The 27,988-nt window shown below is 40.3% G+C and overlaps 1 protein-coding gene across 8 annotated transcripts in view; it reads left to right on the top strand.

Annotated features, from left to right (window-relative positions):
• fryl (furry homolog, like) overlaps positions 1-27,988 on the top strand; it is a 70,889-nt gene that overhangs the window by 18,317 nt on the left and 24,584 nt on the right. For 5 of the 8 annotated variants that reach the window (XM_065956170.1, XM_065956175.1, XM_065956173.1 and 2 more), the window contains 43 exons: positions 868-921; positions 2,590-2,729; positions 2,863-2,959; positions 3,796-3,875; positions 4,641-4,721; positions 4,819-4,987; positions 6,402-6,494; positions 6,600-6,698; positions 7,842-7,943; positions 11,511-11,555; positions 14,437-14,540; positions 14,645-14,753; positions 14,848-14,934; positions 15,259-15,430; positions 15,553-15,685; positions 15,784-15,891; positions 15,977-16,214; positions 17,002-17,178; positions 17,279-17,365; positions 17,622-17,890; positions 18,449-18,656; positions 18,829-18,953; positions 19,048-19,105; positions 19,198-19,289; positions 19,391-19,563; positions 19,682-19,842; positions 19,933-20,043; positions 21,017-21,171; positions 21,278-21,377; positions 21,495-21,663; positions 22,384-22,652; positions 22,758-22,898; positions 23,003-23,171; positions 23,256-23,340; positions 24,057-24,169; positions 24,262-24,412; positions 24,505-24,608; positions 24,712-24,894; positions 25,804-26,005; positions 26,312-26,433; positions 26,551-26,738; positions 26,864-26,958; positions 27,377-27,972. In XM_065956170.1, the coding sequence (XP_065812242.1) occupies positions 868-921; positions 2,590-2,729; positions 2,863-2,959; positions 3,796-3,875; positions 4,641-4,721; positions 4,819-4,987; positions 6,402-6,494; positions 6,600-6,698; positions 7,842-7,943; positions 11,511-11,555; positions 14,437-14,540; positions 14,645-14,753; positions 14,848-14,934; positions 15,259-15,430; positions 15,553-15,685; positions 15,784-15,891; positions 15,977-16,214; positions 17,002-17,178; positions 17,279-17,365; positions 17,622-17,890; positions 18,449-18,656; positions 18,829-18,953; positions 19,048-19,105; positions 19,198-19,289; positions 19,391-19,563; positions 19,682-19,842; positions 19,933-20,043; positions 21,017-21,171; positions 21,278-21,377; positions 21,495-21,663; positions 22,384-22,652; positions 22,758-22,898; positions 23,003-23,171; positions 23,256-23,340; positions 24,057-24,169; positions 24,262-24,412; positions 24,505-24,608; positions 24,712-24,894; positions 25,804-26,005; positions 26,312-26,433; positions 26,551-26,738; positions 26,864-26,958; positions 27,377-27,972 (6,214 nt within the window). The remainder of the gene's footprint in view (positions 1-867; positions 922-2,589; positions 2,730-2,862; positions 2,960-3,795; positions 3,876-4,640; positions 4,722-4,818; positions 4,988-6,401; positions 6,495-6,599; positions 6,699-7,841; positions 7,944-11,510; positions 11,556-14,436; positions 14,541-14,644; positions 14,754-14,847; positions 14,935-15,258; positions 15,431-15,552; positions 15,686-15,783; positions 15,892-15,976; positions 16,215-17,001; positions 17,179-17,278; positions 17,366-17,621; positions 17,891-18,448; positions 18,657-18,828; positions 18,954-19,047; positions 19,106-19,197; positions 19,290-19,390; positions 19,564-19,681; positions 19,843-19,932; positions 20,044-21,016; positions 21,172-21,277; positions 21,378-21,494; positions 21,664-22,383; positions 22,653-22,757; positions 22,899-23,002; positions 23,172-23,255; positions 23,341-24,056; positions 24,170-24,261; positions 24,413-24,504; positions 24,609-24,711; positions 24,895-25,803; positions 26,006-26,311; positions 26,434-26,550; positions 26,739-26,863; positions 26,959-27,376; positions 27,973-27,988) is intronic. The other 3 variants (XM_065956172.1, XM_065956176.1, XM_065956178.1) reach the window with 1 other exon arrangement.

The raw sequence follows: 27,988 nt of genomic DNA, 5'->3' as shown, positions 1-27,988 counted from the left end.
AATCACATTAAGAATGATGACAGATAGATGGGGAGACATGTAGACAGCAAGAAGAACATTAATAACATATAGAACTTTTCAAAAACAAGTAACAACATGCTTTACAAATAAAACAAGAAAAAAAGACAATTACACAACTCGACAAATAATAAGGAAAAAAACCCAGATCTGAATGCACACAAGATACCCAGTAAAGAAGTGAAGGCAGAGCTCAGGCCAGAAGCCTGTTAAGGCTAGAGCTCAATAAAAAAAGATGAAAAATGAAGTGACAGCAGCCAGAGAAAAACAACAAATATCATTAATATTTGTCCCTTTGTTGGGTTTTCTCATTCTAATATCAGATATTGGAAAACTCTTACGCTAGTTTTAGTTTCTTTTTGGCCGCTTTTTTTGGCTTCTTGTGAAACTCGCATTGCAACGCAAGTTTCTCACCCAGCCATGTTTGAGATGGTAAATCTGAAATTCTTTCTGCTGCTTTCAGAGTCTGAAGACTTTAGACAAACAGAAAGTGGTATGCTGCAAAAGATTCATACAAATTAGGATACTCATTTTAGAAAACAACCTCTTGACTTTTATTAGCCATAGAGCAGGCCATTATGTTAGAGCTGTGTCTTAGTGGAACATACACAATACATGAACTATAGGAGTTCAAGTGGATTCATTTATTTTTAATTTTTAAACAGTTTACCTAAACCAGAAATTAAGTCAATTTATTGCTCTGATCAACACAGGTGGCCCTGGCGGGGCGTTTTCATGAGGCTACATGAATTACTGTATTGCCAAAAATCAGATATTGTACTTCAATTATTGTCTTTGCAGGTTTGTAACACCTTTTTTCTGAATCATTTATCTCCATCCTCTTAACAGGAGAAACCCCTGTCCCGGTCCCTCCAAAGAGGGGAAGATGCACAATTTGATCAGGTCAGTACTGTGGTCGGGGTGTATTTCTGTACGGTATTCTCGTTCTCCCACCCTCTCCTACCTCCTGTGAATGTGTGCAGTATTTGATTCCCCCAGCTCCACCCACTCAATGCCCCGTCCGTCCCTCATATTTAGCTGGTGCAGAACTCTTTACAATAGGGCTGCCTGCTGCAGAATGCTTTGTTCAGCACAACACAAAGCCAACGAGGATATGGTGCTATAGATCCAGCTGTCCCTTTGTGAGTGAGGGAGAGAAAATGGGTACAGAGAGCCCAAAAGTGAGAGTGTAGATTCGCTGTGTCATCCTCAGCAGTAAATCAGCATTGGGTGCTGGAGTGAATCTGCCCCGTGCCATAAGGGCAGAGGGAGCAGTTGCATAACTCTCTTGCCTCACATCCATCATCCACCTCTCTCATCCCGCTGCACTGGACCTTATACGCACACACATAAACACACACTTCAACAGCTTATGCATACTGACCACCTCATCTCATGTTTTATGTATTGTCTGAATCATTTCACTGAAATCATTAGTTACTAAAGTGCTGATTTCTTCTTTTCTGTATTTACTTTTTAATACAGTTGTTACTACAGCAACAAAGAAGTCGTTGTAGATCATCTGTAACAGTGAATTTGATATACTTTGGGGCTTAAAGTTCTTATCATTATTGATATCTTTATGTTTTAAGAACTGCTGATTGTATCTCTGGTGTTGCTTATGAACAAACAGAGCAGAGCTGTATGTATTGTTGAGGTCGAGCTTTATGATGTCATCTGCTAAGCACACCCAATATAATCAATAGCTACAATATGTCACCCTTTAGGTGAGAAAACTTGTGTTCAATATTCAGCTTATGTGCTGCTCAGTTATTTAACAAACTTCCATTTATAATTATTGCTTGTCAGTTAGAATCAGAAAAACTTTATTAATCCCAGAGGCAAATTCGATTGTTACAGTTGCTCCAAAATATACAGTATAGCAGTAGAAATATAGTAATAAAACCATTAATCAAATAGAATATGAATGTAAGTAAGATTTCAAGAAATATTTACACAAATAAGAGTCAGATGGAATATATACACACATATTCAAGGTTATTGCACTGTTTGTTTCAATATTGCACTTTGTTATCATGATGGATTATTCATTATTATTTTATTGCAATTTTAATAAGTAATGAGTTATGGTGGAGTTTACAGTTTTTCAGTTTTTTTGTTTTTTTTCAGGCTGACATTCAGGCTAGCACTGAATGTGCTATTCAGATTTTATTGTTATTTTTATAAGCATGTTTTAAATTACATACACTCAGTCTGTTGGTTTACAAGTAAGGAATGTGTGGGTCAGGTTAACTAATAATAATGAGTGCACCTATTGAGGATCAATCAAAACAATATCACTACCTGTTACGATACCATGGCCAGAAAAATAGAAGTCCTACCTCCTAAACTGTAGGCAAACTCCTGCACACTCCAGTTTTTGGTGGATTTCTTCTTCAAAGCAGCTGTCTGATGAAATGGATGTACTTTTTCTAAAGCTTCTGCACTTTTCTATCGTTCATTCAAATGTTGGAGAATGTAACATTTAAAAACAAGTTGTGTCTGTAAAGTATCAACGCATTGAACGTTTTGCCAGCCTTGATCTAATGTCTGTATGTTGTTGTTTTGCAGTTAATAAGCTCTATGAGCTCAATAGCAGAACACTGTTTGCCCTCATTACTGCGCACGCTGTTCGACTGGTACCGGCGGCAGAGTGGCACTGAAGACGAGTCTTATGAGTACAGACCTCGCTCCAGCACCAAGTCCAAAGGGTGAGAGGATCGTCTTTGTTTCTCTTGTACTTGCCTGTCTTTTTTCTTTTTTTTTTTTTACCATCATCAACACATACTTTTCAGTAATTACTTTTCAGTTTGAAGATGAACTTCTCTCTCTCTTGTTTTGCAGGGATGAACAGCACCGGGATAAAGATTACCTTCTGGAACGGAGGGACTTAGCCATAGATTTCATTTTTTGTTTAGTTTCTGTGGAAGTTCTAAAACAGGTGAGTTATCTATCTGACACTGTGACTTAAATAATTGATCAGAAGTATTTGCCTGTTGAGATGCCAGGGTCATGCTTACATAGAGAAAAGGGAAATGCCTTCCAACTATCTGACTAACATTGACATCTTATCCAACACCTACCAAGTAGTTATCAGTGTCAGTACTTTACAACAGTAACATATGCACTACGTCTAATATGATTTACATTTCAACATGTGTTATTGTTGAGATATGTTGATGCTAAATAAAGTCCTATCCATTTTATCTTTACATTAAAAACTGTTAAATAGATGAAGGAGTTCTCATAACCTTAGATTATTGATTCAATTCAAAATCACTTAAGTATGTATAATTGTTGAAGTCTTTGTCCACGCTTTTTTTTGCTAACAATTATTTCAAATGTTCTCCCAGGGCGTCTCTTACCTTTTAATAAGAGAGTTGGCACTTTGGTTACTTTCCTCTGTTAATTGTCTTTGTAGGGATTTGCAGGCTCAAAAAGGTTACAGTATTATTTAATAGGTTTTGTTGTACAGTTTATCTATTTATCTTCTGTGGTAGAGAAATGAATCGCAAAGTTTTTCAGTGAAGTCTCCCCCCACAGGGAACACAGTAAATAAACACATTGGCAACAGACCAACTCTCCACTGAGACTGTGTCCAAAGTGGACCGTCCAAATCTAGGCAGCATTCTGAAGTAAAAGCCAAACCCTGGAGACCAGAGCTAAGTTGTCCTTGGCTCTGCTCCTGTAGGGAGGGCCCTGAATGGTAGCAGGAGAGAAAGAATGAAGACTATCAATGCTTCTAATAAAACCAATGGTTCCTTGTGTACGTCACAGATTCCTCTTCATCCAGTGCCAGATGTTTTAGTACATGAAGTTCTAAACCTGGCATTCAAGCACTTTAAACACAAAGAGGGGTGAGTAAACATCAACATACAGAAAATAACAAATTATAACACATTATAACACATAACACTGAACACTTGTAGTCCACTTTGTGTTTTGCATTCCAGTAGGAAATTAGTCATTTCCTTTGTTTCCCATTTAAATAGACCGGCTCTACAGTCATGGCAGGGTTTCATGATGGTCGTACTAAATCCAAAATTTATCAAATAAGCTTTAGCACTTTTTTTTTTTAGCAGGCCATAAGCATGATCGGTGATTCTCACAGTTTTTTTTTCCCAAATCTACCTTCATGGCTACTTGTGCACACTCGTGAAAATTTTACTAACAAAACATCATAAATGACTGAATGTAGTTTCAGTTCAATACACGTCGAAAGTCCTCCTGTCTTGTTGAAGTTACTGGTTTTCAACATTTGATGGTCTATCAGGAATGTCATAAAGACAACGTTGTCATGCACTAAAGAAAGACAATATTCCTGCTACATGGCTGATGAAGACATAATCAGATACAGAATAAAAGTCTTAGTTGGAATAAGAGTGGAAAGCTAGTTTGCATGAACACATTCGCTGGCTTATCAGTTTTGTGAAATAAAAAGTTGAAAATGTAATGAATCAAATCATGCACTGAGAGATTCTTTGCAACCCGAGGTCATGGTGTCACTTTAAAAACTAAATCATTACCTTAATTACTCTTCAACACAACTTCAACTGCTCACGTTCAAAGTCCTTTTGTTGTTTTCTGCAGAGTCGTTACCTCTTTGTTGTTTAATGCTTCAGGTACTGTGGCCCCAACACTGGCAATGTGCACATCATTGCAGACCTGTATGCTGAGGTCATCGGAGTCCTTACACAGTCAAAGTAAGCATGCTCAGTGGGAAAATGACTAAATAATAACCTATTTTATTATGGTGGAAGGTTTTAATATGCCTCTGTTGATTTCTTTATCCGTGCTCAGGTTTCAGGCAGTAAGAAAGAAGTTCATCACAGAACTGAAGGAGCTCCGGCAGAAAGAGCAGAGTCCCTACGTAGTCCAGAGCATCATCAGTCTCATCATGGGCATGAAGTTCTTCAGGGTTAAAATGTATCCTGTGGAGGACTTTGAGGCCTCTTTTCAGTTCATGCAGGTAAATGATAGTTGTTTATTTCTGCATGTTTGCCTGAGTGTCTGTACAGTAAGTGTGGCAGATGTGTGTTTTTGCTAAATTGCAGCAGACATCTCATTTCACCGCTGCGCCTTTGTTCAAACTCAGCAGCAGCTCTCTGTAGCAGTGGCTCATAAAGCTCGATGAGTAACGATCAACGGGGTAACGGGGTGTGCCAAGAAGTGTGTGTGTGTTTGTTTCAGAGTTGTGAATGGAGCATTTTTTACTTGCCTTCAAGAGTGCATAAAAACACACTCACTGTTCTCTTAACATTAGCCTGATTTCACTAATGTGTTAATGGAACTTAGCATTGTTTATGACCGTCCCTCTGTTTCAGCACATTTCATGGCTTCTGTCCATATGATGATCTTTAAGAGTCTATAAAGGATAGATACATTTATATTATTTAAGATATTAAAACAATTTTAATTTAGCTTGTCCTTTATCAATATGTTTGAACGAGTGTTTCTTGCCTCGGTAAAGCATCTTTTATTTACGCTCATTGATTTTTTTTTTGATCATGGGAACAGCTGTTGTTGGTTCTGCATCAGTTATGTGTCTTCATACTTTCTGTCTCAGATTAGTCATTATTAGGACATTTTTATTTGGATAACAATAGACATTTTGTTGATTCAAGCTGAGACGTAGTTTTCTTATTCATGCAGCACTCTTAATACACGCAGTTCAATGAGGAAGTGCATCACAACAAATGCAAACTGCACAAAGAGGCAGTAGATGCTGCAGGGATGCATCTGCCAATCTTTATTAGAAGTTACAATCTAAACCTGGACATGTCTTAATACAAGAGATGGACATTTTAAGTTATTTTAATTTTCAAATAATTACATTGTACTCTAGTACTCACAAAAAGTATGCATTGGTTATAAACACCATGCTACTGATGCTGCAGTGCAAACTAGAGCCAAGTTTCTCCAACACACTCACACTCCTCAGCTGCTGCTCTGAGGTGAGCCTCTAAGAAAAACAATCACAATGTATTTCACTTGTCACACTTTACATTTGATATAAATGTCAAAGTGCTGCAGTGTGAAAATATCACGTACTATCTATTGCCAGTCATTTGAATAGCTTGTCTGTAGGACAGCAGGCTTCTTGTAGTTCTGAATGAGTGGCAGTAACATAAAACTCCATCCATTCATACATTTTTCTGATAATATGGCTCATCATTTCTTGCCTGTTGGCATCAACAGTTTAAGCAAATACGGCGATAAGGGATTATCATTAATAAAAAATAATCTATTGAAATTTAGTAATTCATGCCCCCCCTCCAATACACAGTATCTCTATGTCCAACTGTACCCCCTCCTGGCAGTTTGTGTCCATATATTCTTTGTATGTTCTTCATATATGAAGTGCCTTTGGTGTCCTTTCTCAGGAATGTGCCCAGTATTTCCTGGAAGTCAAGGATAAAGACATAAAGCATGCTCTAGCAGGCCTTTTTGTGGAGATCCTTATCCCTGTCGCTGCTGTGAGTAACATTTTAAGGAATTTCCACGGTTTCACTCTTAATCAATCAATCTCTGTATGCACTTTCAATATGACATCCGTGCTAATGACTTGTTTTTTTCCTCAGGCCGTGAAAAACGAAGTCAATGTGCCGTGCCTGAAGAACTTTGTGGAGATGCTGTACCAGACAACGTTTGACCTAAGTTCCAGAAAGAAGCACTCTTTGGTAAAAAAATTAGACCGTCCTACTTTTATCTCTTCTATTCATATTAACTCTGCATCTTTATTATTATTTCTTGCTCCTGCTGTGTCTTACTTTCCTGCATTTCATCAATGTTTATATCAGCTGCAGCACACCCAGTTCCTCATTTTCATCCATTAACAAAAAATACTCGACTTCACTTTAAGTCTGTTTTGTTTCACAGAAGTACGGTGAATTGAGCAGCTAATGTCTGGTTATGAGTCTGCTGATGCTATTTGCCTCTCTGTTGTTTTCAGGGCTTCACAGTGTATAATTTGATCACGAGTGGTGAATTACTTAATGTCCCTACAAAACATTTAAGCCTTGTCCAGACTGTAAGCTCAAATCCATTTTTGGCATATCAAGATTGATTTATAGAGAATTGTTTGCAAAAACACGCAAAATGGACTTCTGCAAATGTGATTTCAATGTCCATATAGTATGGATGTTCAGAGTGGCTGCACCAGAATGGTCACTAATTGGACCCTGATTGGTTGCAGGGCGAGATGATGAACCTCAATTTTTCATGCTTTGCTTTTAAAGCTAGGCACTTACTGACAAAGCTTGGACGTAGTAAAATGTTAACTACAGGTGCTTTGATGTTGCCGGTTCAAGGTGGGATATTTCTGCCCACAGGTATTTGGGAGAGGAATAAGTCAATCAAAAAATGCGTGCAACAGTGTGCAGGGCAAACTCTTGCACACTGACTTAATTACAACAAATAGATAGATAGATAACCCAACATTACAAACATTTTGGTACTGAAATGTTGCGAACATGTTTGAGCTATTAAGACTTTAATTAGTGCCAAGTTAATTATGTTTGATTTTATTTTTGTAATTAAAAATAATAAAGTCATATTGGGTGCAGAGGACTTGTACTTTTGTTGCCATAGTATCAAAACCGGTATGGAATGTTTTTGGGGGATTTCTACCAATATCGTATCAAAATTTTAAATGATAATATATCGACAACCGGAGTGTGAATCGCAGCAGAACAAATCGTCTTCTTTACCTGTGAGACAAATCTGATTTGCCTGCAGTCTGAAGAAACCCTCTAACACTGTCTTCTAACTAACATACCCTCATGGCTGTTTTGATGCTGACACTGTTCTCTGTGTCCCTCCAGGCTCTCTATCCCCTGGTGACATGCTTACTGTGTGTCAGTCAGAAGCAGTTCTTCCTCAACAACTGGCACATCTTCCTCCAGAACTGCCTCTCTCACCTGAAGGTACGGCCAGCCTGACTCTTCTCTCCCAGTCATTTCATAAAAGTTTGTCACCTGGTGCTCTAAAGTGTAGCACAGTGACTGTATTCCCAAGTATCTTGAGGGCACTGTATTTAGCTTGATAGATCATAATTCAGTTTAAACCTCAGAGGTCTTAAGACTTGTGTTATGAAACCTATAATCACAGTTTTGTGTCTTTGATGACAGTATGAAGCCCGGTCAAGTTAATGAATTCTGTTTTTTTTTTACCATGAGACTAATGAACCTCTGAAGGCATAAACATTAATTATTGATTAAAGGATTTTTGTCTGATGATCCTCTTCTGTTAGTACATGCTGTAATACCACTGATTGAAGAAGTAGTCTTGGTTCTGTGTCTGAAGATCATAATGTTCTTTCCCCCTGCATTATCAACAACCAGATCTTGACAGGAATAGCACTTGATTTGATAGAGAAAACCGATTTAAAAAATGCACACATGAAATAAGATTATTAAACTAATCGCTCATTAAATGTAATACAATAAAGTGAAGCATATTTTAAGTCAACCTCCAAAACAACTTCCATCTCAGATTGATGCACCTTCCATACTGCATGTTATCTCAAGTGCTGTTTTTACTCAGGTCTGTTAATGGCTCCTTGTAAACCAATTACAAACAGATCAAACCTACTTTCCTCCTCTCTCCCTGACCATCATGGAGCCAATTCAGTAACTCATTGATGAAATTACCGACTGACCGACTGACTCGATGACTGTCTGTCCGTTCTGCATCGATTGCCCTCTGTGGAGATTGTGTGATCGTGTGGTGGATAGATTTCTGTTCGCGTCTCTGTGATTGTAATCTCCAATGGTTGTCCATCTTCTCAGTGATCTCATTCCAGCCTTCTCCTTCACCCTTGTGATTGTATTAGACCTCCTTGATTTGAAAATCATAATCAACCTGTGTTCTAAGTGGTGGTGATGATTCAGTGATTGAGAGAATTTAATGTGTTGGTGTAAAGGATGAAGTGTAGCGATGCTTTTTTATTGATTAAGGGCTCCTTGTATTGACGGTCATTTTAACCCTGTGGACACGTTTGAAAATCTAGAAGGACTTTTAAGTCTCTTTTTCTAGCAGATTGAAAGTCTGCTGGAAACAGAGCAGAGAAAACATTCACAGCATGCTTTAATGTTTGAGTATTTATTCACTTTTAATTAATATAGCTAACATCTAGTCTCATGTTCTCTATTTCCCAGAAGGCCCTGCTTTGATTCACCAGCCCCCTCTACTATGACTAACAAATAACTTTAATTTGAACACCCAGTGTGCACTCATGTTTCATACATTTGAATAAGGATGGGCAGGTTGTCATGCTTTTGGGAGATCAGGTCTATTAGTGGCCTCTTTGCTGCCGTATTTGCCTCAAAAAGATAGAAAATGTGCATTCTCAGATTTACTATTTTTTTGTAATTTAATTTGACCGCAGCTTAAAAGCATAAACAGTATAAATAATCAAGTTAAGAAACCTTTTTGAAAACTGTGTTGAGAACGGATGGCTGATAGTTGTATTTGTGTTTTCTCCTGTGTGATGAAAACTTACTGTAAGCTGAATATCTTTTTTTTTTATGTTATCTTACAGAGAACAAGTGATAAATGTACTCATTTAAATACAAGTTAAGTGCAATGATTAAAATGATAAATTAAACTCTTTATTTGTGCAAAAGAAATAAGATTAAAATAAGACAGAAGTAGACCTGTATGTACAAAATGCACAGAAGAAAACCCATTAGTGCTTATAAATGAACCCACCTCAAAATAATATGAAAGTGTCTGCAAAATGTAGTCACAAAATACAAGAAGATTGAGGTTATTCTTTTAAAGTCTTTAAGCAGGAAACAATACTGTAACATACTGCATTCAAATGCTGCCGTATTCTTTGAAAAACACTTGTTTAAGGTTTTCAGTTAAACTTGAAAATAACAGTAAGCCACAGCTTCAAAGAGCTCCTGACGTTAATCGTGAACCTGGTAATACAAGAAGAAATGTCAACTAATAAATGAACAAAGATGAGGCCTTCTCCCCAAAAAAGTTACCCCCCCTTCAAAATGGAAGTGGTTTGGTTTGCAGAGCTAACCACTGCCCGCTCGTCTACAGCCTGAAGCCCGAAACAGCTAAAAGCAGCAGCACGACTAATTTGTTCCAGCATGTCAAACAAACACACTGCTATGTTTGCTGGATGTGTCTGGAACAGAAAGTTATACAAGACAACACCTGCTAAAATAAATAAATAATAATAATCATAGCATTAAATGATCTCAAATTGTAAAACATCAGTGGAAGGATTCATTTGTGTCTGTATTGTCCATTTTTATCTTTAACACATAGAGCTATTGATGGTGTCACCTTTGACCCTCGGAAAAGATTACATCTCTTTTTCAATCATTTAACTTCATTATAGAGTTTTACCTAATTGAGTAAAATAAATATCATAATATAAACCAATTACCAGAACAACAGTAACTGATAGTCCCAGCCCTATTTTATCATAAATAATTATATTATTATATATTAGTGTTTGAATAGGGAGGAGAAAACCAGCTATCACTTCTCTTACATTAACTCAAACTAAGGATGTGAGTGATTCTGCCGTAATCAGGCCGCTCTACTAAAATGTGATGTCCACAGGGTTAAAGTCCGACAATCTCATTGTGAAGTGTGCTTGACATGGATCTAACCAGACTGCTGATTGGGGGGTATCGGTGCTTGTTGGCTTCGTAGGTGAAACAGACAATTGGGATTCACTTTTGATTTTGAAATCATTTACACTCCCATCTTTTAACTTTCTTTTCCTTGTTCCTTTGAGATTTCCCTCTCCTCTGTTTGTGTGTTTTTCTTCTTCTCTGATTTCAAGACCACAGCACACCAAATTTGACCTTCCTGAGTCTTTTGAATTCAGTTTTTTACTCTGTAGAAATATGCAACGCCATATCAAATACAAACGAACTGTTACTATGTAGTAAGGTTGTTTTTGATGCTACCATACTTTTATATAATCTCCTTTATTTTAATGATCGGTAAGATCTAAAAGTTCCAAAGCTGGTCATACTTTTAACCAAAAGCTGTACAAGAGAAAGAGCACAAACTTATTTTTGTAGTTTAGACAGTGTGCAGAAGTTTCCCTGATTATTTGATAATTTAAAAAACTTCTAATATTGGATGCATCAAACTTTTGTTGCCGTGGTATCTGAACAGGTATTCATATCATTAGATTTTTTCATAGAATCGTATTGAAGTTTTCAAATCTGGTATACTGCCAACCCCACTATGTAGTACCAGCATGCCACAGTGAATTTCTCCAATAAATCCACAAGTGGCATGTTTCAACAGTTCATTGTATTTGATTTCATTGATGTAGCTTCTAGTTTTTCCTGTCACATTGACAAGAGTTAAAAACTCTTTAGACTGCTCTTGTCTTATGTGTTTAGGTCATATTTTTGTTTTTATAACTTGCATGTCCCCCCCCCCCCCCCCCCCCCCCACATTCTTTGTCTCCTGTCATTTCATCTTTTTCTCACACTGACTCGCTCCAGATGCCGTCTAACAACAGCATCCGAAAGCAGATTGAGACGCTGCAGGTGAGTTATCTGGCGTCAGTGACCTCTCTGCTGCTGCACTTCTTTTCTCACAGTCCGGGTCCTGAAGTGGACATAGAGTTAGTACAGTTGTGCCTCTGCCCGGTTGAGCTGTGAGTCATTCTCTGTAGTGACAGTGATGTTGATGTGTTACTTTATTTAAGTAGAGAAGAGGAATCCGTGAAGTGTCTGTAACTTGTGATGTTGCTTTTCGGCTTTGTCATTGGGCTGGTTTGTGTTTGTGGGCAGTCGTGATCCCTTTTGATTTGGTAGTGTGAACATGTTTCTAGCAATTTACTCAAGTCTCTATTTGTAGAGTACATGCTAAATTACCATGTTTGACTTGAAGAGGATTCAGCTGTATTTAAAAGCGCAATACTATTGTAATAACATGAAGACTAACATCCAGGATCTGTTTGAAATCCTGCATCTCCAAAATACAAAGCAGTTCTAGCCATACACTATAAAAAAGACTTCACACTTAATATTAAAAGGATTAACATGCTACTTATCTGTCTTTGTCCGAATTAAAATAACTTATCAATGTGATAATGATCAGTAAAATCTTTACTATGCATTCCTACTATTCACTGGTCCGGGGTCAGAGAAGTTCTTAGAGCCTTTAAAAAGATAATTTTATTTTGCTATGTGGGCTTAAGGAACGATAAGGGTCATCACACTGGCTCACTTGATGGAAGCCTAATATTCTTAAAAAAAGGTCTACAACTTCCTTAATTGTTTGTCACGGTAACTTAAACACGATCGATTAACCTTAAACCTAAAAACATTTTTATAGAAACTCAATCATCGAAAATGACTTCACAGTGAACATGATGGTGTATGTGATTGTATGACAGTGGTGATCTTAGGCAGCCCTCTGACATCAGAGACTACATCAGTCCTCAGTGATCCACTGTTGTGTGTGGCTGGGATTTGTTTCCTAAGCCATGCCGTGCCATCATTATAATTATCTCCACTGTGCTCTCCAAGTAAAGGGATATCTGTACTAATCGGCATTGCTGAACTAGCAGATGGACAGCAATGCCCCTCCACCCAAACCCACCCAAAAATAGATTTTTCAGGGTAATTTTGTTTTAAATGTCAACATAGATGTTAAAAGGAGATGCATGACAATGAAACGATCAGACAGATTTATGCAGACCTCTCCCCTCTGTGATGTCAATAAGTTAAAGCTGTCATAAGAACATTTTGACCATGCTCCAATCACACATGCATGGTTGCTCACAGTATAACTGTGCACCAAATATCACAATGTGGGTCTTCATCAAACATGTGACATGATGGTTAAGACTGAGTCAGTTGCATTTTTTCGTTGCTGCTTGTAAACACAACGTTCAAACTGGACCCCTCCTCCTGGGCTCATCGCCCCCAGAAGCGGACATCACGTTTGCTGCTTGTTCATACACTGCAAGCTACCGCACGCTAGCATAAGCTAACCATGTGTGTTTGGCACCTGCCTGTCCAACGGAAAGAAGGCCAACTCCGAATCTGCAAGGTTCACCCTCATTTTGGAATTAGCTTTATCTGCTCTGAGTTTCACCTCAATATGACTTATATTTTCTCTTCTTTGCTGCTACTTCCCCGTCCGTCATATTTGCCGGTTGCAAATAATGTTTTGCGATTCAATATATTGCGATTAAGCTTTTTAACTGCATATTATGTCTACTACACTAAACTAAATCAAGAACTTTCAGTCTAATGGAACTTGAACATGAATTCTTAACTAAATTGTGCAACCCCTTCAGCAGTTAAAAATTAAAAAAGCATATCTAAAATATCATGTTAAAAATATCGATACTTGGCTGCCATGAGACGAAATATCACCACACAAAATATTGCGATACTATACTGTATCGATTTTTTTACCCCACCTCTACATTGTATCCACTCCTATACTCACCTGCGCACTGTCATTGGCTGGGGGAAACACACCACCTCCCTGCCAAGAAATGTCCCATGTACACCAAAAGAAAACATGAAAATCCAGAAAGAGGGCAGGGTCCCTGCAGACACAGTCACCACCACACATCTATGGAGGCCCTTAAGTGATGATTGATTGGCATTCCTTTTATGTTTTTTTAGGAAACATCTACTCTACTCTATCTTTAAATATATACAGTTTATGTCTTCTATCTCAGGTCACAACTATTTATATAAATTTTAATCAAACTCATGGTGTCAGAGACTTATTTTCCCAAAGCCTTTTTCCTCTGGTTGATAATGGTGTGTGAAAAGTGCTCATAATTGTCATTTTTGGTGCTGCTGTTAAAGTGTTTCCACTAGTTTTTCTGTTGACTTCATCTTGAGCTGACAATCAAAGTAAAGAAGGGATAATTAATTTGAAGGCTGTGCCTCTAGTCCACACCATGAAATACTTTTATAAACTAAGGGAGCTCTTTTGTTCAATCTAGAGGTTGGTACAACTTCATCAACAATAGTTCTGGAGACTTTCCTGGGTAGGTACAGCAGAATACATAGAATTGGAAATAATTCTTCAGAGCAGTGACAACTGTTGGCTGCTGCTGCTTTACACTTGATATCATATTTACCGTGTGTAATCAAGGGTTAGAGTTTGGCAAAACAAGGGGATGATAGCTACTGAAAAATTCTTAAGTCTCAAAGTGTAACTTTTAATCAGACCATGTGGACTTCAAACTGTCCAGACAACAATCCCAGACTCATTAGAAGTTATGCTCAAAGACTGAAAAACGATCATGTCATTTCACTGAATACAATTGCCAGGTTTTCAGTTTGATCTGAGTTTCTAAGGCAAGCAACAACCTGGTCTCTTGAGTCTCACAGGTGGGTAATGACACTGACAAACATCAATGAGTGGCTCATTTTATTCTTTTGACATCCACAGAACAAAGACCCAAAAATGTCCCGTGTAGCACTGGAGTCGCTCTACAGACTGCTGTGGGTTTATATAATCAGGATCAAGTGTGAGAGCAACACTGTCACACAGAGGTCAGTTCCATTAACACATAAACATGACTACAAAGTAGAAGGTTGCATGGTCGTTGTGATTCAGCACTAATAAGTTTAAAATAAATTATCTTTCCTCCCTCTAGTCGACTACTCAGCATTGTTTCAGCACTTTTCCCCAAAGGCTCCCGCAGTGTAGTGCCCAGGGACACACCCCTCAACATCTTTGTCAAGATCATCCAGTTCATAGCTCAGGTAAGCGTTTTCACTGCTAGTCTGAACATAGATATACAACATGTAGTTACTGCATGCAAGTAATTGCTGTTTTCTTGTTGTTGTTTTTTTACAGGAAAGACTGGACTTTGCTATGAAGGAGATAATCTATGACCTCCTGTGTGTGGGCAAATCTCACAAAACCTTTGCCATCAACCCAGAGGTAAAGTAGAGACTAGATCCATAGCTCTGATCTACAGTAGGGTTGTCACGTTCTACATGTCTTAGACACCCAATATTGCATAATTTGTTGTTATTAGTTACCAGAAAATCCAAGCAATTTCCTGCACATTGTATAAATTGCACAAATATATCAGCAACTATCAGTACTGAATCAAAGACCTGAAATCTTTGTTTTATACTTTCAGTTGTTTAAATAATGGAGATTTTTTGAGTTTTGAAAAAAGTAAAATTTCTCAAATTTCTCACAACCTCATTGTGGTTGTTTTTGTGGATTCTTTCCGATCATTTCCTTCTGCCCCACCAGCGGATGAATATTGGTTTGCGGGCGTTCCTGGTAATTGCTGACAGCCTACAGCAGAAAGATGGAGAGCCTCCGATGCCTACTACAGGGATCATCATGCCTTCTGGTAACACGCTGCGTGTCAAAAAGATCTTCCTTAACACCACCCTCACTGATGAAGAAGCTAAGGTCATAGGTAGGTTTTTGAACCTTCAGGAGGAAAAAAAACTCCCAAGAATGAGTTTTTGGAACTGTGTTCTCTTTATTGTGTTGTTGTTTCCTGGTGTAGTTATTCTGCTGCTTTTTTTTTTTTTACAGGCATGTCTATTTACTACCCACAAGTAAGAAAAGCCTTAGATAACATCCTGCGACACCTGGACAAGGAAGTGGGACGCTCCATGAGCATGACTAACGTGCAGATGTCCAACAAAGAGCCTGAGGACATGATAACGTATGCAACCATGAACCTGAATCATACTTTGGGTACCACCCTTTGTTCTCTGTATGCTCGACCTTTAGCAGGTTTCTCATCAGCTTTTTGTGCTACAGGGGAGAGAGGAAGCCAAAGATCGATCTGTTCCGTACGTGTGTGGCCGCCATCCCAAGGCTGATACCTGATGGCATGAGCAGACAAGACCTCATAGAGCTTCTTGCAAAGTAATTCCCCCTCCACTCAGCGTGCTACAGATACCTCACCACACATTTTCCACACCTTCAAAAAATGTCTTGTCTTGGTGCACAGATTGACCATCCACATGGACGAGGAGCTGCGGGGCCTTGCCTTTACCACCCTCCAGGCCCTGATGGTGGATTTCCCCGAGTGGCGGGAGGACGTTCTCTCAGGCTTTGTGTACTTTATTGTCAGAGAGGTGACCGATGTTCACCCGACACTGTTGGACAATGCCGTCAAGATGTTACTGCAGCTCATCAGCCAGTGGAGGCAGGCGGTGCAGAGCAGCAATAAAAGCCATGACGTGCAGGTTGGTCAAGAATGTTTTAGATCCACTAAGTCATCTCTCAGGATTTTTTGTGTTATATAGGACGTCCCTCTAAAAATGGATGACTCATTAATTGAGAAGGCTCGGGTCATTGCTCTGGCTTTTTGCTCATCAACATTGTCCACAATCTTTTTTTTTTTTCTTTTTTTTTTTAGCATCAACATTGTACACAGAACATTTCAGGAGAAACAACATGACAGGCTGAAAACTTACAAAACAAATATCAAAATTTCAGTATTTACCCTACACTGTTTTTACCTGGAGTTGAATTATCGTTTTACTTAATTATTAAATTTTTACTGGTAGCCAAACAATCTGCAGAAATCTCCTCCTCGTCTAAAACATACACAATAATAAAGACAAGTAAAAACTGTGAATTAAGCAAATTAAAATTGGTCTCTCTTAAAATATCTTCTGGAGGATTTAAGCTCATCAATCGAGCTTAATAACCCTCCCCTAGATATATGAACTAGTTTAAAACAACTGGAACAGGATTTAAAAGGAGAGTACTTGCTGAAAGTATATTAAAGCCTGTCTGTACAAAAAAATCACATCTTGCAGGTAAAACATGATCCTCATGTAGAGTTACATAGAAGTTTGATGTAGCGCTAAACTGAAATAAAGAAAGACATTATGGTCAAAGCTTCATATTAAGGAGCCATATCCTGATTTGATGACAAAATTCTGAATTGGTTGCAGCCTTAGTATTATATGTATTACAGTACCTGTAATTTGTTTAGTTTTGAGTTTATTTGTTTTTTTCTAACAGGGCTCCAGCAGTGGTCACTCTCTGTCCCTGGACCGCACTCATCCCTTAGGCGTGCTGCATATGGTGGAGGGTTTAGCTCTGGTGGTGCTCTGTAGCTGTCGTCCTGCCACACGCAGGCTGGCTGTCAATGTCCTGAAGGAGGTCCGAGCGTTACACACTGCGCTGGGCATCGGCAAGGTAATAACTTGAACATTAGAAAAAGCACAAATAACAGTCTTATTTATGTGAATCTTAACAGTTATTTGTTTTCTGACCTTGGTTTTCCTTCTCCTTTCAGGGAGATGAAGAGTTGGCCATCGATGTAATGGACAGATTAAGTGCATCAGTGTTGGAGAGCTTTATTCACCTCACAGGAGCTGACCAGGTATACATGTCTCCTTTATTTATTTATTACTTTTTTGGGGGCTTTTATGCCTTTATAGACGGTTGATAGAGCCGGAACCCGGGGAGAACGAGAGAGTGGGGAATGACAGGTGGGAAAGGAGCCACAGGTCTGAACATGAACCCAGCCGCTTGGTTGAGGACTACAGCTTCATAAGGGGCATGCAAACTAACCACTAAGCTACGACCCATACAAACCATTGAGCTTGAACCAATACTCAACCTGCCTCTCTCTGTAGACCAACCTGCTCTACTGTCCCAGTGGGATTGATCTTCAGACGCTGGCTGAGTGGAGCTCATCGCCTATCAGCCACCAGTTTGATGTGGTGAGCCCATCGCACATCTGGGTCTTCGCCCACGTTACTCAGGGCCAGGACCCCTGGGTCATCAGCTTCTCCAGCTACCTGCGGCAGGAGAACCTGCCCAAACATTGCCCGACTGCACTCAACTACGCATGGATGTTTGCCTACACCCGCCTGCAGCTGCTGTCTCCACAAGTTGACATCAAGTAAGTTTGTCTCTGTCTTTGTGTCCTGTATGTTTGCACATGTTTGAAACTGTATCATTATAGGTGGGTTTATTGTCGACTGTTTGAAAGGGGCCATGTTATGATGTTATTGAGATGACGTTATGTGATAGGTCTGTGAACTGGAGCCTTGTTGTGTCTGCATTCTAATCCTGCCTTTAGTAAACATTCATGTTGTACAAAGTGCATACTTTAGACATGAGGGGAAAAAAATGTCAAGTTATGACCACTTCTCCTGATTTGGCAAATTGGGACCAGGTGGAGCAGTGTTGACGTTGAAGATTCCAAAGTTTTTGACCCTAATAAGTAATCACTCTTGGTACTCACAGTGCAATAAAAAAAAAGGCCGCAAATTGTCATTGCACGTACCAAAAGAAACCATCCTAGTGGCTTTGACACAAGATAAATAACCCGGGTGTAATATAAGCAGTTATTAGGCAGCTACCGGTACTCTGTTTCCTGGGTTCACAGTTCAGTGTTGTTCCGCTTTTTGGATATCCTGTGCTTAATCTCTGTCCCTTCATTCCTGTCCACCTTTAGCAGCCCCATCAACGCCAAGAAAGTAAACAGTCTGAACAGCAGCGACTCCTATGTCGGCCTTTGGAGGAACTACCTGATCCTCTGCTGCAGCTCAGCCTCCTCCTCCCCCTCTATGTGCTCCTCATCCTCCACCTCTGGCTCCGTCCGCTGCTCCCCGCCTGAGACGCTGGCGTCCACGCCGGACAGCGGCTACAGTTATGATTCAAAGGTCGGCCTCACCTGCAGTGACAAGAAAAGAATTTAGAAACACTATAATGCCTAGTCCTGAGCTTTAAAGTTTTTTTTACATTTGGCAGAAAAATAGCAGAATTAAAATGCAATACATTTCTGTGTAACATAGTGACAACCGATGTTGATAAGCAGACTTTGTCTGTTAACAGATTGTTGGCACTCCGTCCCCCTCCTCCCTGTTCAAACACATCGTTCCTATGATGCGCTCTGAGTGCATGGACATCACAGAGTCTCTTGTGTTGGGGCTTGGCAGGACCAACCCCGTGGCCTTCAGGTAAACAGCACTCAGACTGATCTGTATATAAACACCTTGGTACACCTTTTAAACTTTGTTTGTTTATTAAAAACGAAACGTCTCCATTCTTCAGAGAGTTGATAGAGGAGCTAAATCCCATCATAAAAGAAGCTCTAGAAAGAAGACCTGAAGTAAGTGCAGTTGGTTCAAAACTTACAACAAATGTCTGTATTTTACAGAAGAAAATGTACCGAGTTAAAATTCTGCTGTTTTAAATCTGCAGAACATGAAGCGGCGCAGGCGTCGCGACATCCTCAGAGTCCAGCTGGTCCGGATCTTTGAGCTGCTGGCTGATGCTGGTGTCATCAGTCAGATGTATGTGATCCACAACAAACTTTGACTGCATCATAAAAGTGATTTAGTTTTCTTTTAGCTTATCTTCTTAAGATAATCCTTTGTTTGTTTTCTTCCTACAGAGCCAGTGGTGGCTTGGATGGAGAGAGCCACTCTCTGAACAGCACGTTGCTGGAGTATGTTGATCTGACCAGGCAGCTGCTCGAGGCTGAAAATGACAAGGACTCTGACACACTGAAGGACATCCGCTGTCACTTCAGTGCTCTGGTGGCCAACATCATTCAGAATGTCCCAGGTACACCTGTTTGTTAGTCATTTGCTGAGTCGTTTCTGTAAATTATGAGATTATATCTTCTAAATGTCTAAAGTTGGAGTGAAGCATTATGTCTTCTGTATTGACTTGTTGTTTTCAGTGCATCAAAGGAGGACCATCTTCCCCCAGCAGTCACTGAGACACAGTCTGTTCATGCTGTTCAGTCACTGGGCCGGTCCCTTCAGCATCATGTTCACCCCCTTGGACCGCTACAGTGACAGAAATATGCAGATCAACCGCCATCAGTATTGTGCACTAAAGGTACACACAAACACAAGTAAAGACATGCATGTACATGCATACAATATAATCTATTTTAACTGATAGCTGTCGTCTTCCTCTCTGTTTCAGGCCATGTCTGCAGTGTTGTGTTGTGGACCTGTGGCTGACAATGTTGGCCTTTCCTCCGATGGCTACCTCTACAAGTGGCTAGACAACATCCTGGATTCTCAGGACAAGAAGGTGAAGAGAAAAACACAGCTCAGTCATTTTTGATTATCACTATTTTATAGCCTGGCTAGAGGTTACACTTTAGTTCTGGATATTAGAGATATGAATGAGCGCTGAAACAAATGTCTTGAGTATAAAAAAGAAGGTATCATGTCTGAAGCTAAAACAGATTATTAACCACTTTAAGGTTTGACATATTAGCCTACATGCAGAGGACACTCCCCCATATTTGGATCTTCATCAAAACTCATAAAACCTTTACAAGGTCATAAACATGTCCCATACTATTCTCAATGTCAACCACCATTGTATTCATTTTTATAAGAAGCAACTGGTTCAGTCAGGCTGAACAGACAAGTTTTACTGAGGTTTAAATTATGCAGACAGATTAAACACATTGCAGTAGCTCTACCCAGTGGAGGTCTGAAGTACTGCAAGAGGGCAGTGATAGACTTTTCATACAGAAAAAGTGCAAAACAATGAAAGTGTGCTACCAGTAATCAATTAGGATTCAATCATCGTTTTGTGCATTCTGGGATCTCACTAGTTAGAGCTTAAAAACTAAATTTCCCCTTGCGGGATCAATAAAGTAAAAAATATTATTATTATTAATTTATAGAACCATCATCAATAACCTTTATTGACCATATTATAAATCATTTTAATGCTCATTGTGTTGTATTTCTAAGATATTATGTACATGTTTTGAGTAATTTTGCAAACAAATTTGAAGGAACTTTGTTAGGTAATCTGTATTTAACTTCTGCAATATATTGATCACAAAGTTGCATTGTCCATTTTAGTAGTCCTAAAGCCAGGTTGTTTTAAATGCACACTGCTTTAAAATGTATTTATAAATTCACTATTTACACTAAACTACACTGAATATTGACATTTCGATTGGGTAAAAACTTGCAAGATTGTGTAATGACTGCTGTGAGAAGTGAGCCCATATTTCTTACATCTGCTGTGTGGTCTCTTTCAGGTTCACCAGCTGGGCTGTGAGGCGGTGATGCTGCTGCTGGAGCTGAACCCGGATCAGAGCAACCTCATGTTCTGGGCTGTGGACCGCTGCTACACCGGCTCACGCCGTGTGGCTGCAGGTTGCTTCAGGGCCATCGCTAATGTCTTTCACAACAGGTACTACGCATTGCAAAGCTTCAACCTGTTACTGCAAGTTTATTTGTTCCTTAAGAGTCGTCAAATTGTGACCTAAATACTGCATTGGCTTTACATTTTCTATCAGGGATTACCAGTTTGACACTGTGGTGCTGCTGAACTTGATTCTGTTCAAGGCCGCTGATTCTTCCAGGGACATCTACGAGGCAGCCATGCAGCTGTTACAGGTCACAATCATTTCTTCAAACACTTGTCTTGCACTAAATGTAGCCACTCCACAGCTGCTTTTTCTATGTTCTAATTACAATATATATTGTTATTGTTTGTGTTCATGAAACTAATAGATCCTGGAGCCCAAGCTCTTCCGTTACGCCCACAAATTGGAGATCCTGCGAACAGATGGTATCCTGACCCCTCCCTCACCGCTGCCACACCTCTACTCTGTGTCTTACTACCAGCTGTCTGAGGAGCTTGCAAGAACGTACCCCGAGCTCACTCTGCCCATCTTCTCAGGTTTGTTACAGCTTGCTGTTGTCATAGAAACATGCTGAAATATGCAGAAAGTCAATGGTCTTAATTGAACTTGCATGTGACAGCAGGTATCTTTGTCTGTGTGATCAGAACACTTAGATTTTAGATGATAATATACATTCACATAAGCATGGACAGAAGTGATCACCTGTTACAAATCTTGACAAATATCTGAATAATATTGCAGCCTAAAGGCATGTTAAGACTAAAAGTGAAAACATTTTTTTGTTTGGTGCAGAAACATACAATGCAGGAGTTATGATTGCATCATAATTGATGAATCTGAACTCTTATTTATTGCAATTAAATAAGAACAAAATCAGTTTATTCTGGATTCAATACGCTGTTGCAGGATATCAATAGACAGGCACTCCACAGCTGATACAGCTGCTGGTAGTTGGTGCCTCTCAGAGGTTAGCCAGAGGTGGACATTGGTCAGCCTCAAGAAGCACTTTGTGCAGAGTGAGACTAGAAATCCAGAATTTGTGGAGAGAGTAAAGGGAGAAAGAAAAACTCAGTGTTCATTAACTGATCACTTCAGATGCTTGATACCTGTTTCCTGCTGGCCAGATTGGAGCACTGTCAGCCCAATCAGTGCTTTAACCACCCTTAGTTACACTTATAGGCAATGCACTCCTTTACTTTTTAATGGTATAGACTCAGCTTTATCTCACATCTTCCCTCTTTCCCTTCCTGCTCCAGAGGTGAGCCAGCGCATCCAGACAGCACATCCTGGTGGTCGTCAGGTCATGTTACACTACCTCCTGCCGTGGATGAACAACGTGGAGCTCGTTGACTTCAAGCCGACTGTACGTCGACCGGAGGACTGCGGCAGCGGCGAGGAGGACGAGGATGTGCACGAGCGGGAGATCATGATGGTCAACAGCAGGAGGTGGCTCCGTGGAGAGGGCTGGGGCTCGCCGCGTGCAACAACCATGGTGCTCAACAATCTCATGTTCATGACTGCAAAGGTGAGACACAAGATGCAATCTGACTCATTCACACATTGAAGTGGAAAGAACAACTTTGGAATTGTTAAGAGAGAAACTGATATATATATATATATTTTTTTACAGTATGGGGATGAGTTTGCTTGGTCGGAGATTGAGAATGTATGGACCACGTTAGCAGACAGCTGGCCAAAGAACCTCAAAATCATTCTGCACTTCCTCATCAGTATGTCAGGAGTCAGCAGTGACCCCAGCCTCTTGCCCTATGTAAGTCACAGGATCTTTATGTCATGCACTGAATCCAAATGTGTGCAGTAAGCGCTTACTCTTCATGTATCTCATGTATCTGACTGTACTCTGTGTGTCCTCAGGTGAAACGAGTGGTCGTTTACCTGGGCAGAGATAAGACTATGCAGCTGCTGGAGGAGTTGATGAGTGAGCTCGAGTTGACGGATCCTGTCAGCTCGGCGGTCACTCACATGGATAACCCCCCTTATTACCGCATCTCCTCCAGTTACAAGATCCCCTCAGTCACCTCAGGTAAATAATTTAGCCATGATTCAAATGCTGAATATTGTGTTTTTAAATGTTGGATTCTCACAGTATCGTGTCTCGCTCTTTCAGGAACAACCTCCAGCAGCAATACCATGGTGCCAGGAAATGAAGGTCATCATGACGGCAAGATCAAAGACTCTAACATGGAGGACAGGTACAAGCTGAAATGCATCTCAGGACTCATATTTCACACTAGACACCAGAGGTTGTTAGTGGAGTTGAGTGATGGAATTTTTAACTCCACGCTAAGAGAGCTTTTCCTTCCCTTTGCTCACCCACGTGTTGCTTCAAGCTCCATGCAAATGAATTATTGCTCACACAAAAAAGCTGTGATTTACTTTAACAAAGGAAGCACAATCCATTAGTCTAACAATAATGATCGCCTACTTATGTAAAACCTATCAGTGTCTTTTGCAGGTTCATTGTAAACTCAGTTGAGCTTGCAGCTATCGATTTGTGCAAAACAAAAAGTGTGTAGGCATTTCACAAATGCATTCTTAGATTGTTATTGAAATGAAATTCTTGCACTCCATCCAAAATGCTTCTAGCAACAAAATCTGCCTGTTGCAGCGTAGATTCAAATATAGCAGCTACTGTAAGCACTAAAAATATTTAAATTTTATTGAGTGCATTTTCTTGCTTATTGCCTCTTCTTTTTCTGTAGTTCTGTTTGAAAGTCTCAGTCTGCTGTTTGTATGTGTGGTTGAACTCTTGTGAGGAATAGCTTAAATAAGAACAGCTGCTTTATAATCCTTTTGGATTTAGTCAGATCTTCAAATTGTATTTGGAAAATGTACTTTTAATCAGAGATATGTTTGCCGATGCTGTGGATGAGAATTGACTTTTAACTCTTGCACATCTGTTCTGCAGTTACACCCACCTGGATATCTACAGCGGTCTGAACAGTAACCTGAACCGCCAGCACCACCGTCTGGAGTCTCGTTACAGCAGCAGCTCTGGAGGATCCTACGAGGAAGAAAAGAGTGAGAATATCAAACCCCTTTGAAGCACTAAACAAAACGCTATTCACATTTCTTTCCCACCATCATTTCTGTTAACCCTCTCCCTTGTTTAGGTGACTCCATGCCACTTTATGCTAACTGGCGTTTGAAAGTGATGGATCACAACCGGCCGGAGCCTCTTCCCTTCCCCCCCACAGGAGGCTGCTGGTCTCCTCTCGTGGACTACCTGCCAGAAACAAACACACCTGCTGTACCTCTCCATAGGTGCAACATGCGTCACCTTTTCATCTCCTTTTGCTCCATACTGTTGTGTCATCTACTTAAGTAATCTAATTTTATCTTCTTTTTTTTTAAAGATGCAACATTGCCGTCATCCTGCTGACAGACCTCATTGTTGACCATGGCGTCAAAGTGGAGTGGAGTGCCTACCTGCACCTGTTGCTACATGCAATTTTTATAGGTAGATATGCAAATGAACATATTCATAATTTCAAAAAAATACAGGAAGAGGAGTGTGTTTAATTGATGTCTCATACTTCATGAAATCCCTTCTTTTTTTGCAGGTTTTGATCACCAGCACCCAGAAGTCTACGAGCACTGCAAACGTCTCCTCCTTCATCTGCTGGTTGTTCAGGGAGCAAACAGTAACGTCCAGTCTGTGGCTATGGTGCTTCTGCGCAACCGAGACTATAACGAGCCGAGGGTCCTGACTGTGAAGCCTGCAGCTCCAGAGTTCAACCTCACAGGTCAGTTCTGCTTTGGAGCTTAGAAATGTGCGAGAAAAGCACAATAAAGAGAAAGAGAGCTCTTGTTCTACTCGGTCTAAAACAGACTGCCTGCAGGGGAGGATTAAGCATCATTTTTGCATAAGCATGTTTAAATCCCTTTAAGATAAAAACTGTAACGGCTACAGCCTTTATTCCTTTTGCAAAGGAAACCTAATGCTTCTGTATTTCTTGTCATCATGCCAATAATCAATGTTCATTGAGGAATTTTTACATGACTGCATGCAGTGTAAATAAACTGAGAGCTAACAACCAGCAGGGGGCGGCAGTGAGCAGGGGAGGTTATTTAATAATCCTGTTTAAATCAATCTAAAATAAAAATAATTATGGCAATCAGTATTAATAGTCTCATAACAATGTACCTGTAGGTCTTTCTGTTTCAAATACAATTATGGAAAATCTCTGTGCCATCTGCTCTGATAAATCAAAATAACTAAACCCTTCAATGTAAGACTTTTTTGCTGATGTTCCTTCATTGAAAGTTGTTTTTGGCTCATTAGGTTTTGTGTTTATTTAGGAAATAATTATGAAAAAAAACATGTTCTTTAATGCTTTCTTCACTAACATAACCTTTTCCCTTGTATGTGTTCCAGAGATATGAATGATTTTAAAGCCCCTCTTTAACAGTAAATGTAACATTGTAGGACCTGGTGGATCAATTAAGTATTAGAGGTTTACATTTAAAATGAAGGAATTGAAGTTAAAAACATTACATAGTGAGAAAAGGAGAGTGAAGAATGTGCAAGCGCATCTGTTATATTTCCAAAGCAGAACACTGGGTGGCAGCAACAATCCAAATAAAATATTACTATTCAGGTATTTTTCTTCAGAGGCCATGTCACTTAAAGTGTGTTTCATTTGTTTCTACAGGAGTGCAGGAGTTGTTGCCAGACTGTCAACCATCTCCAATGACAGACTCTGGCCTCAGCTCAAGCTCCACCTCATCCAGTATTAGTCTCGGGGCGGGTGGAACCACTCTGTCCCACCTCTCCCCCTCGCTCCTCAGTGAGGTGGATGCCACAGCTGAACAGGACGAGAAGGTCAAAGCACTCATTGAGTTCATCACCTCGAGGTGAGAAGACTGTTTCATTAAAATCTCTCTTTGCCTGAACAAGGCATTTTTATGAGACACTTTTTGTGCCGCTTACTGTCACTGAGTTACTTGTCCAAACCTGTACATTATGTAAGAGTTTAATTTGTTTTGCAACATTTAACTGAAACACTGTTCAATCACTTGCTTTCATGCTTCCAGCTGTGTCTGACAGGACTGGGTATTTTTACATTGCATGGGTTTGATTTTGGGGTTTGCAGTGTTGTGTAATTTTAAGGTTTCAGCAAATCCCAATGGCTGACGTTAAGATTTTATTTTTCCTCTTAGAAAGCGAGGCCCGCTCTGGAACCATGAGGATGTGTCACCCAAGAATCCCAACATAAAGAGCGCTGACCAGCTGAGTGTCTTTGTCAGACATGTAGTGACCGTCTTCAAACAATCCCCATCAGGTTCGTATGCTTTAGAGCTGACTTTTTTTTTTTACTGACTTTAGCTTGAATTTTCAGCCATGTTTTAGATGGATTTGATCATCTTTACCTGTATGTCCTTTATGTGCATCCCTGCAGGTTTCCAACTGGAGTCATTGCTGAGTGACGTAGCTTTACAAACAGCCCTGTCGTGCTCTTCTCGTCACTATGCTGGTCGCTCGTTCCAGATTTTCAGGGCGCTCAAACAACCTCTGACCCCAGCTTTACTGTCCGACATCCTCTCTCGGCTAGTGGAGACTGTGGGGGACCCCGGAGAGGAGGCTCAGGTCAGAAACGGCAACACACAATTTGTCACTTAACTGAAATATGGAACATGCTTTTTTTTTTTTTGCATGGCTTTGGAGTAATCTGTTTTGTTCTGACAAACTTCCCTTGGTTGTTTCTCCCTCAGGGCTTTGTCATTGAGCTCCTCCTGACACTTGAGTCAGGCATTGACACTCTGGCAGACACTGTCAAAAACTATGACCTCCTCACTGCCTTAGCTCAGTAAGTCCCTCTACTTAAATCATCTTTTTATTTTATTGTGTCTGACTCTTAATGCAACTTCCACATAGTCTGTGTGCGCCGCATTCTGCACAGTGCTGTTTGGTCCCACTCGAGGCAATGATTCTGTTTCCACAGCACTTGTCACGGTCTGCCAGCAGTGCTACTCCACTGTGCCCTGTTACAAATACTCACTAAGTCTGTTTTCGCTAAGCTAGCTGCAAGCAAGTGTCAAGCTAAACAGAGTAGATTGACCCGGGCAGGAAGTCGGTCAAGAAAATGCACAAAGCATCTGGTCAATCAAAGTAGAACACAATATACAGAATCACGATCATATGGTGGAAATAACGGGTAAATTAAACTCAACCACATTCTACCTTAAATGCATATTTCATTTTAAAATGTCTTTATTTATTTACAGAACTTCTAGCCGTGATCACTTGCTGGGTCTAAAGTTTGCTGCAAACAGGAAGAGCACAGGCCAACTGAACACGAACAACGGCGGCCTGTTCCATCATGCCCACACCCGTAGCAACTCTCTCCGCGCCAGCCTGATGTGCGAACGAAAAGGAGACAGACGAAGGAGTAACACCCTAGATATAGCCGACAGACTCAGCGGTAGCCACGGAAACCTGGCACGCACAAGAAGCTTATCATCATTAGGTGGCGGAGGGGGTCCAGGAGGGGACGCCATCCCCCCCGTGGACCCATCGAATCTGATGGCCACCGTGTTCTGGATCGCCACCTCGTTGCTCGAGTCGGACTACGAGTTTGAGTACCTGCTGGCTCTGCGGCTGCTCAACAAGCTGCTGGGTCAGCTGCCTCTGGACCGTCCGGACAGCAGAGAACGTCTGGAGAAGGTTCAGGCCAAGCTGAAGTGGTACAGCTTCCCCGGCCTGCTGCAGCTCTTCCTGAAGGGCTTCACCTCTGCTTCTACTCAGGAGCTCACCATCCACCTGCTGAGCAAACTAATCAGTGTGTCCAGACAAACGCTGATAGACCCCTCACAAGTGGCAGGTAAGTGTGCAGGACT

This window comes from Labrus bergylta, chromosome 6, assembly GCF_963930695.1.
Source record: "Labrus bergylta chromosome 6, fLabBer1.1, whole genome shotgun sequence".
NCBI classification, from domain to species: Eukaryota; Metazoa; Chordata; class Actinopteri; order Labriformes; family Labridae; genus Labrus; species Labrus bergylta.
The sequence above is the reverse complement of the archived record's forward strand: the minus strand, read 5'-3'. Positions and strand labels throughout refer to the sequence as shown.